The 19,765-nt window shown below is 44.8% G+C and overlaps 1 protein-coding gene across 1 annotated transcript in view; it reads left to right on the forward strand.

Annotated features, from left to right (window-relative positions):
- The window catches only part of LOC111969538 (adenylate cyclase type 2-like), a 47,524-nt gene that overhangs the window by 15,398 nt on the left and 12,361 nt on the right, over window positions 1-19,765 (forward strand). The window contains 19 exon segments of the mRNA XM_070445473.1: window positions 1,376-1,550; window positions 1,553-1,572; window positions 3,205-3,372; window positions 3,673-3,822; window positions 5,256-5,416; window positions 8,406-8,517; window positions 8,920-9,047; window positions 10,086-10,135; window positions 10,138-10,243; window positions 10,375-10,500; window positions 10,598-10,638; window positions 10,641-10,688; window positions 10,691-10,791; window positions 11,033-11,073; window positions 13,411-13,470; window positions 15,945-16,022; window positions 16,327-16,396; window positions 18,329-18,426; window positions 18,597-18,681. Coding sequence (XP_070301574.1) covers window positions 1,376-1,550; window positions 1,553-1,572; window positions 3,205-3,372; window positions 3,673-3,822; window positions 5,256-5,416; window positions 8,406-8,517; window positions 8,920-9,047; window positions 10,086-10,135; window positions 10,138-10,243; window positions 10,375-10,500; window positions 10,598-10,638; window positions 10,641-10,688; window positions 10,691-10,791; window positions 11,033-11,073; window positions 13,411-13,470; window positions 15,945-16,022; window positions 16,327-16,396; window positions 18,329-18,426; window positions 18,597-18,681 — 1,818 coding nt within the window.

A 19,765-nucleotide genomic window follows, 5' to 3' on the forward strand; every position in this document is an offset into this window, starting at 1 on the left:
TCACTAGTGTAACCAGGGGGTGAGGCCTCATTTAACACAGTAAATTCATCAGGCTTAAGCCATGTTTCAGTCAGGCCAATCACATCAAGATTATGATCAGTGATTAGTTAATTGACTATAACTGCCTTTTAAGTGAGGGATCTAACATTAAGTAGCCCTATTTTGAGATGTGAGGTATCACGATCTCTTTCAATAATGGCAGGAATGGAGGAGGTCTTTATTCTAGTGAGATTGCTAAGGCGAACACTGCCATGTTTAGTTTTGGGCCCAACTAGGTCGAGGCACAGACACGGTCTCAATGGGGATAGCTGAGCTGACTACACTGACTGTGCTAGTGGCAGACTCCACTAAGCTGGCAGGCTGGCTAACAGCGATTGAGTTGTGAGACTCTGCTGTAAAGCTCATCACTCCCCCTAACTGGGAGGGGGCCAGAGACAATTACTCGATGCCGAACATCTTTCTAGCTGATTTACAAGCTGAAGTATGTTGCGCTTGGTGACTCTGATTGTTTATCCTAATATCGTTGGTGCCGACGTGGATAACAATATCTTATATTCTCTACACTCGTATAGACTTTCACTACTTCCTTCCATCTGAAAATAAATGAGAATAGGAATGAACAAGTCTCCTATAGGTCGATTTAGTGGGTGGGGCCGTAGTTAAATGTGCTAGTAAAGGCCTTCACTTCCGCTACCATGGAAACCAGCATGCTCAAAATACAATGCCGAGATGGCCTTCTGCTCAGGGACCTTTACACAGTCATTCCCGCTCTCCTTGGCATCTAACTCTTTCCCATTCTCTCTTTCTCTCGCTCTCTTGCTTTCTCGCTAACTGGCATGCACGCAAGTTGACGCGAGGTGTATATGCGCACCCCCACACACACACACACACACACACACACACACACACCAGAAATCTATATCTGAGCCTTCCTCTTCCCTCTCAGTGTAATTCAATCAGGAAGATGCTGTGGCCTCTAGCACACAGGACATGACGCAGAGACAGATGTGCAATAAGCCTGAATAAGCCACGATGCAGAATTAGATATGGCCGCTCTCATGACTAGACCGTACATAGGCATAATAGAGGGACTTGAATGATGTTTGAAGGGAAGTTGAGTGAATGTTGTTTAGACATATCATTGTACCTGACCTATATAACACTTCAAACCTGTCCTCAGACAGAATGTATACTATAGCCTGTTTTTTAATCCTTGTCTTTTCATTGGAGGAGTAGAGCATTGTGTGTCTGTATGGCTGTGTGTAGATGGATATGACGTCCGTGTCTATGACTGTGTGTATATCTCAATGTAGAGTATCATGTAAATTCCATGATTGTGATTCAGTGTGCGTTATGTTCTCCCTCTCCGTTTCAGAGTGCGGAGGAGCACTGTGCATTTGTCAGCGTAGTGAGCTGCAGCCTGTGTGTGTTCCTGGCTGTGTTTGTGCTGGTGTGTACAGAGACCCTGACCCAGCGCTGGAGGAGACTGCTGGGTCTGGTGGTCTGGGCCACTCACCTCACCATGGGATTCACCTTCATCTTCAGCGGACCCTCATCCTGCCCTGGGACCAGGTATACATTCCTCGGCTCTAAATAAAGGTTGCACGACAAAGCCTGTTGGCTTTCAAAATAAATGTTTGAAGCCCATGTCGTGGTAATTATTCTAATCAAAGGAGATGTTTTTTGTTGTTGATTTCTTCAAAACCATCAAACTTTATTAATAATTACTGCAGTAATAGAGTGTTAATGGTCATCCAATAGTGTAGAGTTAAAGCCCAAATAAACGGGATTCAGTTATAACTCTACATAGTCTTCTTGAGTCCTTGTGACGAAGACAGATACGTGAAATTATACAAAGGTACATTGTGCTCTCATGCAACAGATATATGTCTAGTTCATTTACTGCTTGTTTATGCAGAAATACTAATCCAACATAGGATTCTAAGCCCTTCCCTCAGAATGATGGAGTCCAGTATTCATCTGCCGTATGGGATAAATAAAGTGGAGATTGGGTCCCCCTGGCACCGACAGACAGGCACACAGACACTAATCATGGAATGGAATGCAGTCTTTAGGTTATCACCAAGCCATGGTAAATCTACTGTCAGCGTTAACACAGACACATGAGAGTTCAAAGAACCCTATTCTGTTGCCTCTAAGAAAAACAGTGTGAATGTACTAATATAGGAATACATTGTAATATAAAAGTAATGTGATTAACATAATGTTGTATTTCTATGACACCCACTTCCTTTGTCCTCTTACTCTTCTCGATCTACAAAACCAGCCAGTTTATTAGGTACACCCATCTAGTACCAGGTCGGACCCCCATTTACTGAATTCTTCAGGCATGCATTCTACAAGGTGTAGCGTTCAAGCGTTGTGCAGTTGGTATCTAGGAACCTAACTTGTGCCAGGGAAACATTAGTCATACCATTACACCACCTCCACCAGCCTGTATCGTTGACACCAGGCAGGATGGKGCCATGGACTCATGCTGCTTACGCCAAATCCTTACTTTGGTCATTATTGCAGAATTACGATTCACACAGTTTCTGTTTCCTTCCCTGACGAAGTTATCTGATTTAAGATCTACCCCACAGAGCATGCAACCTTCTCCATGTGATAACAAACAAAACCTGATGTGAATTTAAATTCACATCAGTTAGCAGTGGTGGAATGGTATAGGGAATGTTTTTCTGGCACACGTTAGATACCAATTGAGCAACTTTTGAAAGCCACACTGTGTAGAATCCATGCCCTGATGAATTCAGGCTGTTCTGGAGGCAAAGGGGCACCGACGATCATACCACGGTCAGTCGCTTAGGTCACCTATTTTGCCCATTCTAACGTTCAATCGAACAGTAACTGAATGCCTTGATGTCTGTCTGCCTTCTTTATATAGCAAGCCACGGCTACGTGACTCACTGTCTGTAGGAGCAAACCATTTTCGTGAATGGGGTGACCTACCTAATAAACTGGCCACTGAGTGTACCTACATTATATTCACACATGAACAGAAGCATCAAAAAGTTATTTGTTATTTGTCTAGTTATAGCGTATCTTGCCAGTACACTGAGGTGACAGTTGTCCAGTAAAACCACTTGTTCTTTGGGTATTGCTGCCAATCCGAGACTCTTTCCCCACACAGTGTTTCGTGTCATATCAGTCTGACCTATCTCTCTCTCTCCTTTTCTCCTGTAGGTTCCCTTCTTCCTGTTCATCATCTTCACAGTGTACACCATGCTGCCTTTCCAGATGTGCTATGCTGTGGTGCTCAGTGTGATCTCCTCACTCTCTCACATCATGGTCCTCACTCTACGCCTCACTRTCTTCAACACCCAAGATCCCAGTCCCTTTCTGGCCAATCAGGTGTGTTATTAGTTATGCTGTTAGTAACAATTATACATGATCTCCTGGTGATGCACAACGTTATGTATGTTCACAATGTTGTGCTTTAAGTAGTTTTCTATAAACAGGAAGTATCACTGCGTGTGTGTGTGTTTTAATAACCCATGTGTCATGTTTGTTTCAACGAGATTGTGTGCTATAGTGTTGTTTTTGATGTCCTGTAAGGAGTTTTTAAGGTCGTAAGGCACATTTCTCTGAAAACAGACAATAAAATGCTTATGCTGTGCAGCTAGGTTGTAATGTCTGTCCCTCTGTCCCCAGCTGCTGTCCAATGCGGTGGTGTTTCTGTGTGGCAGTGTGGTGGGGGCCTTCCATAAGGTCCTGATGGAGAGARCACTAAGACAGACCTTCCAGGATACACTCAGATGTCTGGGCATCCGCATGAAGCTGGAGATAGAAAAGAGACAACAGGTGAGAACATCTTATCAGACACTCTGCTATCTTCTTGATTTAGTTACTTAACCTTTAAGGAAAGACCCTTGAGATTAGAAACCTCTTTGGCGAGGGCAATCTCTCAGTGTATCAGAAATCCTGGAAATCATGGTCTGGTTGAATAAGATGCTTTTGGTGTCTCTTTCTGAACAGAGGCTGACCCGACTGAGTACAGGAAGTATGAACGACTAATAAAAGTTAATAGTGTAAGGCTAAAATGTTTTGTCATAATAGCACTGGTCCATTTTTTACTTCATTTAAGACCAGCAGCCTTGTTGTTTTCTAGCTTGTATTTTTCATTACAATGATCAAATCCCCCTCATATTAAATTTCATTGTAATGATTTTTTAAGTAGATGTCTGTGTGTGCTTCGTGAGTAAAAACGGGTGTCTGTTTCAAATGGCTTTTTAACCATAATTTTTTTCATTTGTAATAATAGTTGCTTAGGAAATGACACCACACTCCGTGAGAGAGACGAGGCCGCTGGCTGCTATGTTGCCTAGCAGGACAGAATGGAATGATATAATCGTTAACATTTGAACCGGCTCTGTTCTACTCTGTTGTATTGAGCCCGAAAAAAGGAGCAGTTCCACAGGGGTTAGCCAAAGAGCACAGGCACCATAAATAAAGAGAAGAGAGAAGGGAGGGTTTGAAATGGGTCTCAACGCTGAGCACTATGCCATTGTTCTCTAGACCCAGTCAGATAGAATCTGCCAGATCAATTACAGCACAGAGCTGAGCTGACTGAACCAAATCAAGGCCACTTTGTGCAGAATGACTTTCCATGCTTTACGGTTTACTGGAAACCCTGCCCCAGTCATTTGAACCAGGAGGTGGTAATCTATCTGGGAGAGTATGTAGGTTTAACCAGTTGCCCCCTGACACTGGTCTTGGGTCAGTTTTACATTTCTTCCACTAATAGTTAAAGTTAGGATTTGATCCTAGATCTGTACCTASGGGCAACTTCCCCCCCATGGATGCAGCCAAACCAGAGAGAAAAGAGAGTAGTCCGGTGTCTCAGTATCGCATCATAAGGGTGAACAGGAATTATGATGGGGTCAATAGGGATTGAAGAATGATTTCCTGAGACATCTCCTTATTAACTTCTTAGATTCCCATCTCACCTGACTCTATTCCATTCCAGAGGCTCTCAATGCAATGTTCTATCTGTCTGTTGACTGGCTGTACAACCAGACTGGCAGCACAATGATTATAAAGCTTTTAACAGTAATCTAAGTGAATGGGGCCCTTGTTAGTGGAGTTACCAGATCAGCAAGACACTCTGACAGCTGGTTGATACTCAGATTGGGTTTCTCCCAGATTGGATGGGTTCATGACCCTGTGTCTATCGGACAGTGTGTGTGGTTGGGTGGGTGTGGTGTGTTGATGCTAACGTGTGTGTGCCTGCGTAGGAGAACCTGCTGCAGTCTGTGCTGCCGGTCTACATCTCCATGAAGATGAAGCTGGCCATCATGGAGCGTCTGCAAGACTGCAAGGACAAAGAAGAGCAGCAACGACTCGTCAAAGACAACAACTTYCACAGTCTCTACGTCAAGAGACACGAGAACGTCAGGTATAGTACAACAATAGCCTGTCAAGGACTAAGAATATGACTGAGAAACATACAGCATGTTGAAATGACCTGTTATATTCTAAGAAAATTACTAAGAAACACAGTAGAATCCTATCCTTTGCATGTCACTCATTGTCTGTCAAACTAAGCACGGTTTTCAGTCTACCAAATAACACACATGGAAAATATTTCTCCAACCGAAATGTTCTCTTGAATGAAACTCCGCTTTTGGCTTTAGCCTTTGATTTTCTCTTTCCCTGCCTTTACTTTTTGGCTCTTTTTCTGCTTTTCGACTTGAACACTAGTGTTACACAAGTGTAAACACCCTTATGGTATACTAGGGACCGGCCCAGTACATCACCGGGGCCAATTCTTCCATCCAGGACCTCTATACCAGGCGGTGTCAGAGGAAGGCCCTAAAAATGGTCAAAGACTCCAGCCACCCTGGTCATAGACTGCTCTCTCTGCTACCGCACGGCAAGTGGTACCGGAGCACCAAGTCTAGGTACAAGAGGCTTCTAAATGGCTTCTACCCCCAAGCCATAAGACTCCYGAACAGCTAATCWAATGGCTACYCAGACTATTTGCATTGCCCCCCCCCCCCCCCCTTCCATGCTGCTGCTACTCTCTGTTATTATCTATGCATAGTCACTTTAATAACTCTACCTACATGTACATCTTACCTCGACACCGGTGCCCCCGCACACTGACTCTGTATATAGTCCCGCTGTTGTTATTTACTGCTGCTCTTTAATTATTTGTTATTCTTATCTCATACTTTTTTTGTTGTATTTTCTTAAAACTGCATTGTTGGTTAAGGGCTTGTAAGTACGCATTTCACTGTAAGGTCTACTACACTTGTTGTATTCGGCGCATGTGACAAATTTTTATTTTTATTTTGAAATTGTGGTTCCATAGCTAGGGACTTGAGAAGAGCAGAATCAGTTTCTTTGTGAGAAGGTGTTAAAGTTCACAGTTAGCCATTGTTATGTAAATGGAGGCTGAAAAGTACCAGTGGCCTGGCTTTGGCCCCACGTRAGAGCAGGTCCGCCGGATCCATGGCTCAGTGAGACCCGCCCGCAAAGATGGAAACAAAAGTCTGAGCCTTGGGTAAAACACTGGGTTCAATCATATGTTGCATTTGTGCTTTGAATAGTTAGTATAGTTTGTGTTCTCTAATTGTATTAATTTAATTTCCCCTGATATCCTCTGGCCCCGAGGACTGGAGTTGCCCATCCCTGCTCTGGGAGGTCTAATTTACACTCACAATGCCCAGTCAGTTCTCATGGAATTTAGCAAAACAGTGTTAGCTGAGCATTGACCCAGATGAGGCCTTTTGTTTTATGGGCATTCATTTAGAAAGTGCTGACAGACATTGGCTTTGTAGCCTATCCAGTGAACCTTGGCAGATGGCTCAATAGATKCCCTAAGTTTTAGACTCTGWAATTGCTTACAGACTGTACTGTACCTTCTACCTTCCTGGAGAGAGAGGGARCCCATTTGTTGCCCAAATTAAGGTCAACACAGYAACACTCTTCRATCTTCTCAGTAGCCTGACAAACTGACATTTGTAACTACCTGGTTGATTTGTTGATAAGTTTAGGCTCGTAATAAATATGATTTCATAGAAAAGGAAAGGCATTTAAACTGTCTGATATGAGAAGACCTTGTGAAGATCAAAGACTGTATCATGTGCTGCTGTGGCTCGGCTAGTGWGTGAATCCTCCTTTAAGCCCTTTGGTGYTACTGTGAATTATAGCCCAAYCACCTCCCCATTTGATCCTTGTAATGACACAAGACATSCTTGTCATTAGACATGTTCTTTCCAAGGAAACACCTGGTTGTTGTCAGTCAGAGTTACTGGGCAGCCATGGTTCTCTGGTCTGGTCTGCTTGGCGAGCAACAGGCTAATGTTAGCTACTTTAATGAGGACTGACCTTGGCAGCAGTTAGCCCTCTGAGCCCTGGTAATGAGCCAGTGATTAGGCTGTGGCGGCTGGATGTGTGGTGGCCTGGGTCAGGTGCTCTGTGTGGAGGATAGGGCTCACAACAAGCTTATAGCACTTCCAATCAGTGCTTCCCCTTCCCTCCAGTGCAGTGCTTCCCCTATGATTTATTTTTTCAGCAGCTGTGGCAAAGTTAGCATTGTGGGGGTGTTAGTGGACGTGGCCAATGACAAACATTTTAGTGGCCGTCCTCTTGGCTACAGACAATTTATTTTATGTTTTAATTTTATGTTTTTGACTTCATGCAATTCTATACATTTTGCCATGGACGGAGAGAACATTTTACAGTTAGTTTCCTGCAATTTGTTTAACACTTTTGTTTACTACATGATTCCATGTGTTACTTCATAGTTTTGATGTCTTCACTATTATTCTACAATGTAGAAAATAGTAAAAATAAAGAAATCATGGAATGAGTAGGTGTGTACAAACCTTTGACTGGTACTGTATATATATATATATATATATTTGTAATCATATCTTTTGGAGTGGAGGCAACGGTGCTGCTAAATGAATATAGGGAAAACACTGCTGTAGTTTATGTCTTAGAGCCAAACCCCTTAGCACGATCTCCCTCCTACTCAGTCTTCACCTCCTCTCTAGCCCCTAGGATTACTGCTCACTCAGGATAGGACCTCCAGCTGTAATCATTTAGCCCCACTCCATTTCAACACCCCAGGAGTCAACCGTTATCTGACAATGACACCCTTGTTTAGTGATACAACAACATCAGAGGGATTAATCAGTGTAGCGGCCAGCCTGGCCGTATCCATGCAGACAACAGATTTCATTATGACACTGATGTCTTGACCTCATATGTCCTGAGTCGGTCGTGATCAGTAAGCATGAATCGCAAGAAAATGCTTGGAAACTATGTGCAACAGGGAGGGACTATCTAAACTTGTCCAATAATGAATGCTTTTTGTTTTATTTTGCAAGCTGTGTGTCTTAATGAACACACCCTTGGCTTTTCTGTTTTTGCAGTATTCTGTATGCTGACATTGTGGGCTTCACCCGATTGGCCAGCGACTGCTCTCCGAAGGAGCTGGTCATCATGCTCAACGAGCTGTTTGGGAAGTTTGACCAGATTGCAAAGGTGAGTTAATAATTTGTAATATTTGCACCTTTAGTTAAATTAACACAGACTTTTCAGCTTTTATTTCATATTTACCTACACTTTTACGTTTATTACGATAAGATGACAGTGTGGTAATGCATAATCCACTTGTTATGTGGTATTAATCAGTACTTGCTTCATCATAATAATTCAAATAATAATATATTTATTTTATAGTGTGCGTTTCATGACGCAGATCATCACAGATACTTAAAAACAAGTACATGTAGTTCTTGGGCTGGACACGTATGGATGTGTTGTGTGTTTGGTTCTTCAGGAGAACTTCTGATACCTTGTTTGTGTTAATGCTAAATCCAGTTGACATGTCTGCTTCTTGGATGGTCTTCATGGTCTGTGGTATTTTTCTRTTTYATTCTTCAGGAGAACGAGTGCATGAGAATCAAGATTTTGGGAGACTGCTACTACTGTGTGTCTGGCCTGCCTGTCTCCCTGCCCATGCATGCCAAGAACTGTGTGAAGATGGGTCTGGACATGTGTGAGGCCATCAAGTGAGTTCAGAGGAGCCCCAAGGCCTTCTGGGGGGAAAACAATTACTAAAACATGTGATCCTTCTGGTAGTGTGCAGACTATTAGCAACATGTATTCTCATTAGATTGTGAGATAAATAGTGTATAGTATATCAATGTGTAAGTCAGGTAGGGAGGGTATGTTATTGTATAATGCAAGGGGGACTTTCTGGCCTAAGTAGTAGGTGTTGATTGAGTTGTGTGGGTCAATGATGGTTATGATAGTGAGTTAGTTCTATAATCAGGTGTTTTTGGAGGGTCTGTTCAAAGGAAGGCTTTATCATGGCTCCTCTCTGCCCTGTTGGACAATCAAATCACATTCATTTGTTACATGCTTCGTAAACAACAAGTGTAGACTAACAGTGAAATGCTTACTTAAGGGTCCTTTCCCACAATGCAGAGTTAAAGATAATGAAATACAAAATAGAAATAGTGACACAAGGAATAAATACACAGTCCATAACAATAACGAGTAAAAATAACATGGCTATATACAGGAAGTACCAGTACTGAGGCATGTGCAGGGGTACATAAGGTATACATGGCTATATCAAGGAGTACCAGTACTGAGGCGATGTGCAGGGGTACGAGGTAATAACATGGCTATATACAGGAAGTACCAGTACTGAGGCGATGTGCAGGGGTACGAGGTAATAACATGGCTATATACGAAAGTACCAGTACTGAGGTGATGTGCAGGGGTACGAGGTAATAACATGGCTATATACAGGAAGTACCAGTACTGAAGCGATGTGCAGGGTACGAGGTAATCAAGGTAGTTATGTACTGTACTTATAGGGAGGGGTAAAGTGACTAGGCAACAGGATAGATAATAGACCGTAGCAGCAGCGCATGTGGTGAGTATGTGTGGCGTCAATATGCATGTGTGCGCATGGTATGACAACAAGGAAATAGTTGATTTGTTCAGCTGGCTCTGATGTCAAAGCAATAAGAAGGAATCCCAGGGAACCAAAGTGCATACACACACACACATCTGACATATTCTGATCCCGCCCTCAGACAGGTGCGCGAGGCCACAGGTGTGGACATCAACATGAGAGTGGGCGTTCACTCGGCAATGTGCTCTGCGGTGTGATTGGCCTCCGCAAGTGGCAGTTTGACGTTTGGTCACATGATGTCACCCTGGCCAATTATATGGAGTCTGGAGGCTTACCTGGGTATGTTAGAGTTGAGTTAACCATGTATGGTAAATCTTTAATCCTAATGGTGGCATTCATTATTAAGTTACTAGTGGTAACCTAGTCCTAGTAAGTCCATTACTAATAGAACCCCCATCTTGTCTTGATAGGCGTGTCCACATCACTGAGGCCACCCTGAAGCACCTGAACAAGGCCTATGAGGTAGAGGAGGGGAACGGTGGGCTAAGAGATGCCTACCTGAAGGAGCTCAACATACAGACATACCTTGTCATCGATCTCGGGTGAGCTACCTCATTTATGTATTACCTCCAGAATCCCTGACAAGGGCCTTATCTGTATATGTGAGACTGTACTCCTCGTTAACGTTGTGGTTCATCAGTCTAAGGACCAGGCTCTGAACAGCCGCAGCATGCCCAGCCGCGTGTGAATGATGGGCTGAAGATGCGGGCGTCAGTGAGAATGACCCTTACCTGGAGTCCTGGGCGCCGTCAAACCCTTCGCCCACCTACAGAGACAGAGAGGGGTACACCACAGACACCATGGTCAATGGAAAATCACGCTGCAAGGTGAGTGACGGCTGGGGGCCACTGCATTATAACTGATGAAAAGATTACCAGACATACTTCCTCTAACAGAAATAGTCCACTTTACACATCAAGCATAACAGGTTGAAATGTATTGCCACAAGCATCAGTATTTCCTGTGGAAGACTGTTGCGACTGTTGATGGCATATTTACATGCTGCTTTACTTCTTGCTGTTTTACGCACGATGTGTCTAACAACAGTTGTTTTTTAAATGTTTCTAGGACATCCCTCTGCGCACAGCTCACTCGAAGATCACTGAGAGGTAAGGAAGGCCAAGTCTGAGAACACAGAGAGGATGAGTTCATTTGTTTATATGTTAACAAGAGCCCTGAACTGGCATCATGTCAGAGTGGTGACGTCGAACTCCCTTACTGGAGTGGTACTCCTGCTATGCATCAGTCTGTTGATACAGTGGGTGTTTATGGTTGTGGAGGTGTATTTAGGAAGCCAGTCTTTTTTTGAATTACCAAATGCAAACAACAGATCAGTGACTGTACAGTAATGTTAAGCGATTTGTAAGTCTACTTAATGTTACACATTGTATATACAGTGGGGCAAAAAGTATTTAGTCAGCCACCAATTGTGCAAGTTCTCCCACTTAAAAAGATGAGAGAGGCCTGTAATTCATCATAGGTACACTTCAACTATGACAGACAAAATGAGAAAAAAAATCCAGAAAATCACATTGTAGGATTTTTAATGAATTTATTTGCAAATTATGGTAGAAAATAAGTATTTGGTCACCTACAAACAAGCAAAATTTCTGGCTCTCACAGACCTGTAACTTCTTCTTAAGAGGCTCCCTTGTCCTCCACTCGTTACCTGTATTAATGGCACCTGTTTGAACTTGTTATCAGTATAAAAGACACCTATCCACAACCTCAAACAGTCACACTCCAAACTCCACTATGGCCAAGACCAAAGAACTGTCAAAGGACACCAGAAACAAATTGTAGACTGCACCAGGCTGGGAAGACTGAATCGGCAATAGGTAAGCAGCTTGGTTTGAAGAAATCAACTGTGGAGCAATTATTAGGAAATGGAAGACATACAAGACCACTGATAATCTCCCTCGATCTGGGGCTCCACGCAAGATCTCACCCCGTGGGGTCAAAATGATCACAAGAAACCGTGAGCAAAAATCCCAGAACCACACGGGGGGACCTAGTGAATGACCTGCAGAGAGCTGGGACCAAAGTAACAAAGCCTACCATCAGTAACACACTACGCCGCCAGGGACTCAAATCCTGCAGTGCCAGACGTGTCCCCTGCTTAAGCAGTACATGTCCAGGCCCGTCTGAAGTTTGCTAGAGAGCATTTGGATGATCCAGAAGAAGATTGGGAGAATGTCATATGGTCAGATGAAACCAAAATAGAACTTTTGGTAAAAACTAAACTCGTCGTGTTTGGAGGACTAAGAATGCTGAGTTGCATCCAAAGAACACCATACCTACTGTGAAGCATGGGGTGGAAACATCATGCTTTGGGGCTTTTTTCTGCAAAGGGACCAGGACGACTGATCCGTGTAAAGGAAGAATGAATGGGGCCATGTATCGTGAGATTTTGAGTGAAAACCTCCTTCCATCAGCAAGGGCATTGAAGATGAAACGTGGCTGGGTCTTTCAGCATGACAATGATCCCAAACACACGCCCGGGCAACGAAGGAGTGGCTTCGTAAGAAGCATTTCAAGGTCCTGGAGTGGCCTAGCCAGTCTCCAGATCTCAACCCCATAGAAAATCTTTGGAGGGAGTTGAAAGTCCATGTTGCCCAGCAACAGCCCCAAAACATCACTGCTCTAGAGGAGATCTGCATGGAGGAATGGGCCAAAATACCAGACAAAGTGTGTGAAAACCTTGTGAAGACTTACAGAAAACGTTTGACCTCTGTCATTGCCAACAAAGGGTTAACAAAGTATTGAGATAAACTTTTGTTATTGACCAAATACTTATTTTCCACCATAATTTGCAAATAAATTCATAAAAAATCCTCAATGTGATTTTCTGGATTTTTTTCTCATTTTGTCTGTCATAGTTGAAGTGTACCTATGAAAATTACAGCCTCTCTCATCTTTTTAAGTGGTGCTGACTAAATACTTTTTTGTGCCCACTGTAAAAACACAACACATTTACTTTTATTAAGGTCAAGTTTGGTCGCAAAGGGCTTAGAAGTTGTCTCTTTTTCCCCATTACTGACAAAAGCTGAACCACATGTGAGTGCAGTAGATAGGACAGTGAAATAAGAAATTTGCCCCGTAAGACCTTTTGTCTCGGCTGTGGTTCTAGTGGGCACCGATACTGTGAATGGACACTTAACAGGAACCGGCTGTGTTGCTTCTGATACGGTCGGTGGCCCTTCCTATGTTCTTTCATTTGGTCAGTTACAGTCCCTCATCATGTCATGTTTAATAAAAACAAAATAGTTTATTTATTCAGTTACAATACAAGCTTTATTAATATTGATCCATTCTACGAAGACAGACATTTGTTGTTTAACATACATGAATCCTCACATACAACACACAACAGTCAGCGACAACATACAGCGACAACGATGTCACCATGTTGAATGTGTCTATCTCTCACTGTTGGTCCCTGACAGCTTTGATGAGTCTGTAGAGGAGCCCTTCTCCTCGCCCGCCCCTCCGCTCAGCACCTATAAGTGAGTGGTGCCAGCCTGGCTCACAACGCAATTCTCCCTTCTGAGTGGAGGAGGAGAATCTTGATGTTTCACCAGCACCATTAACCTCCAACCCTTCTTTCTGGATTAACACTTCTCCCTACCCACCCATCCTGCTAGAGCTGCCTCCCTCTTCTGTATAACAGGGCATCACAGGGATTCCCACGCCTTTACAAAGCAAGCAGGGCATAACCACTCCCTAGTGTTTAAAGTGTGTCTTTTTGTTTCCCCACTGGAGTTATGTGCTTTTATAACACGTGTGTGTGTGTCTGTCTGTGTGTGTCTATGTCTGTCTGTGTGTGTGTGTGTGTTTCCTTCCTGGTGAGGCATGGGTACTGCTGGGAGACTACTGTTCAGTCACCAAAGTTCAACTAACACACACAACATCCTGCACATACACACACTATAGAATGAATGACACACAAACCTTCTCTCTGTTTCCACTAATGCTGAGAATGGCCTAAACCAGTTGCCTCCCTGCACAGCACTGGGACTGAATAACCTGCATGATCTTGGCTGGTTTACCAGCATCCATCCATTTGTCTGTCTGCGTGTCGGTCTGTCTGCGTGTCGGTCTGTCTGCGTGTCGGTCGGTCTGCGTGTCGGTCGGTCTGCGTGTCGCGTCTGTATTGTATGCGTGTCGGTCGGTCTGTATGTATGCGTGTCGGTCGGTCTGTATTGTATGCGTGTCGGTCGGTCTGTATTGTATGCGTGTCGGTCGGTCTGTATTGTATGCGTGTCGGTCGGTCTGATGTGTGCCAGTCGGTCTGTATGCGTGCCGGTCGGTCTGTATGCGTGCCGGTCGGTCTGTATGCGTGCCGGTCGGTCTGTATGCGTGCCGGTCTGTCGTGTATGCGTGTCGGTCTGTGTATGCGTGTCGGTCGGTCTGCGTGTCGGTCTGTCTGCTAGTCGGTCGGTCTGTCTGCGTGTCGGTCTGTCTGCTAGTCGGTCGGTCTGTCTGTGTGTCGGTCGGTCTGCGTATCGGTCCGTCTGCATCTTGGTCAGTCCGTCTGCGTGCTTGTCTGCGGCCTGGTCGGTCTGTCTGCGGGTCGGTCGGTCTGTCTGCGGGTCGGTCGGTCTGTCTGCGTGTCGGTCGGTCTGCGTATCCGTCGGTCTGTCTGCATGTCTGTCTGCATGTCCGTCGGTTGGTCTGTCTGCGTGTCGGTCTTTCTGTCTGCGTGTCGGTCTTTCTGTCTGCGTGTCGGTCAGTCGGTCAGTCTGCGGGTCGGTCGGTCAGTCTGCGGGTCGGTCGGTCAGGTCTGCGGGTCGGTCGGTTAGTCTGTGTGTCTGTTTGCATGTCTGTCTGTCTGTGTGTCGGTCGGTCGGTCAGTCGGTCGGCCGGTCTGCGTGTCGGTTGGTCTGCGTGTCGGTCAGTGTCTGCGTGTCGGTCAGTCTGTCTGCGTGTCGGTCAGTCGTCTGCGTGTCGGTCTTTCTGTCTGCGTGTCGGTCTTTCTGTCTGCGTGTCTGTCCGTCTGTCTGCGTGTCGGTCGGTCTGCCGGTCGTCGGTCGCGTGTCGGTCATCTGCCGGTCGGTCTGTCTGTCTGCGTGTCGGTCACTGTCTGTCTGTGCGTGTCGGTGAGTCTGTCTGCGTGTCGTCGGTCGGTCTGCGTGTCGGTCGGTCTGCGCGTCGGTTTGCCTGCATGTCGGTCAATCTGTCTGTCTGCATGTTGGTCGGTCGGTCGGTCTGTCTGTCTGCGGGTCGGTCGGTCGTCTGCGTGTCGGTCGGTCTGCGTGTCGGTCGGTCTGCGCGTCGGTCTGCCTGCGCGTCGGTCTGCCTGCATGTCGGTCAATCTGTCTGTCTGCATGTTGGTCGGTCGGTCTGTCTGCGTGTCTGTCTGCGTGTCGATCTGTTTGTCTGTGTCTGTCTGTCTGTCTGTCTGTGTGTGTCCTGCCAGTCTGTCGTCGTGTCTGTGTGTCTTGTCAGTCGGTCTCTGTCTGTGTCTTGTCAGTCGGTCTCTGTCTGTTCTTGTCAGTCGGTCTCTGTCTGTGTCTTGTCAGTCGGTCTCTGTGTCTGCCGGTCTCTGTGTCTGCCGGTCTCTGTGTCTGCCGGTCTCTGCCGGTCTCTGTCGGTCTCTGTCTTTGTCGGCCTCAGTCTGGTCTGTCTGTCTGTCTGTGTCAGTCGGTATCTGTCTGGTCTGTCGGTCTGTCTGTGTCAGTCGGTATCTGTCTGGTCTGTCGGTATCTATCTGGTCTGTCTGTCTGTGTCAGTCGGTATCTGTCTGGTCTGTCTGTCTGTGTCTGGTCTGTCTGTCTGTGTCAGTCGGTATCTGTCCGGTCTGTCAGTCGGTGTCTGTCTGTCTGTGTCAGTCGGTATCTGTCTGGTCTGTCTGTCTGTGTCAGTCGGTATCTGTCTGTCTGTGTCTGTAGGTGTCTGTCTGTCTGTCTGTCTGTGTCTGTCGGTCTTTGTCTGTGTGCCTGCTAGTCTACCTCTTCCTTATTGTCTGAGTGTTTTACAGGAACAAGTCCCAGAAGAGCAAGTTTGATGAGGAGCTGCACAATGAGATGACCACCACCATCGATGAGCTCAGCAGCAAGTGAGTCTCAATAGTCACTAAATAGTCAAAGGACATTCTGAGATTAGTCACTAGGTAGGACCACAAGCTTAAGCATAAACTCAGAATTAAGGGTCTAATGTTATCTAATCTTCCTAGCCACCAACATATCCCTTGAGAAAAGTATTATTTCGCCAATTGTGAATAATATTGACAAAGACGAGTCAAAGCTATCTGAAAATGTATTTTACATATTGAGTTGTAAAAATAGAGAGCTTGCTCTCACACACACCCACTCACTCTCTCACACACTCTTCCTCACGCTCTCTCCCCGTGTGACATCCAGGCAGTGGGTGAAGTCTGAGGAGATTAGCAGTCTGGCTGTGTGGTTCCCTAAGAAAGAGCTGGAGAAACAGGTGAGTGTTTGTCTCAGAGCTGTCTAGACACCGTTGAGAGGAGCATTGCTGTCCTAGTATACACTGTAGTAGGTACATCTCCACAATGAAAATCTCTAGAACCTTATAGATACAATATGAAGACATCAGTTGTCTCTGGAATGACTACATGTAACTACCAATTGACAGACTCTATGGTCTTCATACACTGTGGAAAGGAGCCTTACTGTCCTAATATACAACAGGTACATCTGTACAATGGCAATGTCAAGAGCCTTTATGTAAGATACAGTATAAAGAAAAACATTCATACTTGAAATTTTAGTTCCTAACCCTTACAACATGTTAAATGTTATATCAGAATCTATTTATTTGGTTCAATCTCTTGATATCTCCGATTAGCCTACACAGACCGCACGTGTTCTTACAGTGCTTTTGGAAAGTATTCAGACCCCTTCCCTTTTCCACATTTTGTTACGTTACAGCCTWATTCTAAAATGTATAATTTTCCCCCCTCATCAATCTACACACAATACTCCATAATGACAAAGCAAAAACAGGTTTGTAGAAATTCTAGCACATTTATTACACATTTTTTACATAAGTATTCAGACCCTTTTCTATGAGACTTAAAATTGAGCTCACGTGCATTCTGTTTCCATTGATCATCTTTGAGATGTTTCTACAAATGATTGTAATCCACCTGTGGTAAATTAAATTGATCCCACAGTTGACAGTGCATGTTAGAGCAAAAACCAAGCTATGAGGTTGAAGGAATTGTCCGTAGTGCTCCGAGACAGGATTGTGTTGAGGCACAGATCTGGCGAAGGGTACCAAAAAAATTCTGCAACATTGAAGGTCCCCAAGAACACAGTGGCCTCCATCATTCTTAAATGGAAGAAGTTTGTAACTACCAAGACTCTTCCTAGAGCTGGCCGCCTGGCCAAACTGACCAGTCGGGGGAGAAGGGTCTTGGGAGGTGACCAAGAACCCGATGGTCCCTCTGACAGAGCTCTAGAGTTCCTCTGTGGAGATGGGAGATCCTTCCAGAAGGACAACCATCTCTGCAGCACTCCACCAATCAGGCCTTTACGGTAGAGTGGCCAGACAGAAGCCACTCGTCAATAAAAGGCACATGACAGCCCGCTTGGATGACACATTACAGCCCGTCACATCTGGAGGAAACTTGGCACCATCCCTACGGTGAAGCATGGTGGTGGCAGCATCATGCTGTAGGGATGTTTTTCAGCGGCATGGACTGGGAGACTAGTCAGGATCGAGGGAAAGATGAACGGAGCAAATTACAGAGAGATCCTTGATGAACCTGCTCCAGAGCGCTCAGGACCTCAGACTGGGGCGAAGGTTCACCTTCCAACAGAACAACGACTCTAAGCACACAACCAAGACAATGTAGGAGTGGCTTCGGGACAAGTCTCTGAATGTCCTTGAGTGGCCCAGCCAGAGYMYGGATTTGAACCCGATCGAACATCTCTGGAGAGACCTGAAAATAGCTGTGCAGAGACGCTCCCCATCCAACCTGACAGAGCTTGAGAGGATCTGCAAAGAAGAATGGGAGRAACTGCCCAAATACAGTTGTGCCAAGCTTGTAGCTTCATACCCAAGAAGACTCGAGGCTGTAATCGCTGCGAAAGGTGCTTCAACAAAGTACTGAGTAAAAGGTCTGAATACTTATGTAAAAATTGTTTTATTTTATTTTTAATAACATTTCAAACATTTCTAAAAAACGGTTTTTGCTTTGTCATTATGGGGTATTGTGTGTAGATTGATAAAGAAATATATTTTTTAATCAATTTTAGAATAATGCTGTAATATAACAAAATGTGAGAAAAGTCAAGGGGTCTGAATACTTTCCAAATGTACTATACATACTGTAAAAACTGTGTTCTTAGTATTTGTGAGAGGTTCAAACATGACTTCTTCTTTCCTCCCCAGTACCGAGCCATTGATCTGCCCATGTTCAAGCACTACATCGGCTGTGCCACCTTCATCTTCTTCTGCATCTTTGTGGTTCAGATGTTTGTGACAAAAGAGTGAGTGATTTTCCCTTGTGGCTATAAGAAACATATTTCTCAACTGCTATTGCCAGGTACGGTAGTAATAATAGTTTTCCTCTTAAACCATGGAAACAATAATGGCATGACAACCAGTATTTGAACTATTTGGGATTCAGTGTTGGATCTTTTCCCTTCCCGTCCCTCAGTTCCAAAATGTTGGGAATGTCATTTGGAGTGCTGGCCTGTGTCCTCCTGTTGACCTTGGGCATCTGTTTCGCAGGTCACCTGCAGGTCAGTGGGAGTTTTAGGCTTAGGTCACAACAAGCCCTATTTCTGTACAGGGMAAAGCTTAGTTGACTGTGTGTGGGGGTGGGGTTTGTGTGTACTGTGTGTATTTCTTACTGTGACAGTGGAAACACGCTTTCTGCCTAGGTTGCATAAGCTATTTCATCTATCCCTGTTTTTTCCCCCATCTATCCCCAGGAAGCTGTACGTTGCTGTTATTTGGCCATTAACAGCTGGTGCATACCATCTCAATGCCATGGTGCAGAGAGACAGGCAGTGTAGTTATTACATTCACTAGTCAGAGATACACCGAGTGTACAAAACATTAGGAACACCTTCCTACTATCATACCCCATTCAAAGGAACTTAAATATTTTGTCTTGCCCATTCACCCTCGGAATGACACACATACACAATCCATGTCTCAATTGTCTCAAGGCTTAAAAATCCTTCTTTAACCAGGTCTCCTCCCCTTCATCTACACTAATTTAAAGTGGATTTAACAGGAGACATCAATAAGGGATCATAGCTTTCACTTGGTCAGTCTATTTCATGGAAAAAGCAGGTGTTCCTAATTTTTTTGTACACTMAGTGTATTATCCTGTCTTTCTGAAAATAGACTGAACATTCAGTGCTGCTGTGTTAGTAAGTCACACATTGTCTCAACATGGATGATGTCATCAATGTCACATGCTCGCTTATCTTAATGCTCGCTTATCCCCTCCCCACTTATACACACTCACCTGTCCCCGTCTTCCCATCCTATCCACCTCTTCTCTTCCATGCATTTCACCCCCCCACATACACACTCATCCCTTCCCCTCTCCCCCTGCTATCCACTCCTCCTCTCCCATGGCTGGATCAAATCAAATCAAATGTATTTATATAGCCCTTCTTACATCAGCTGATATCTCAAAGTGCTGTACAGAAACCCAGCCTAAAACCCCAAACAGCAAGCAATGCAGGTGAAGAAGCATGGTGGCCAGGAAAAACTCCCTAGAAAGGCCAAAACCTAGGAAGAAACCTAGAGAGGAACCAGGCTATGAGGGGTGGCCAGTCCTCTTCTGGCTGTGCCAGGTGGAGATTATAG

The sequence above is a fragment of the Salvelinus sp. IW2-2015 genome, linkage group LG10, assembly GCF_002910315.2.
Source record: "Salvelinus sp. IW2-2015 linkage group LG10, ASM291031v2, whole genome shotgun sequence".
Lineage (NCBI taxonomy): Eukaryota > Metazoa > Chordata > Actinopteri > Salmoniformes > Salmonidae > Salvelinus > Salvelinus sp. IW2-2015.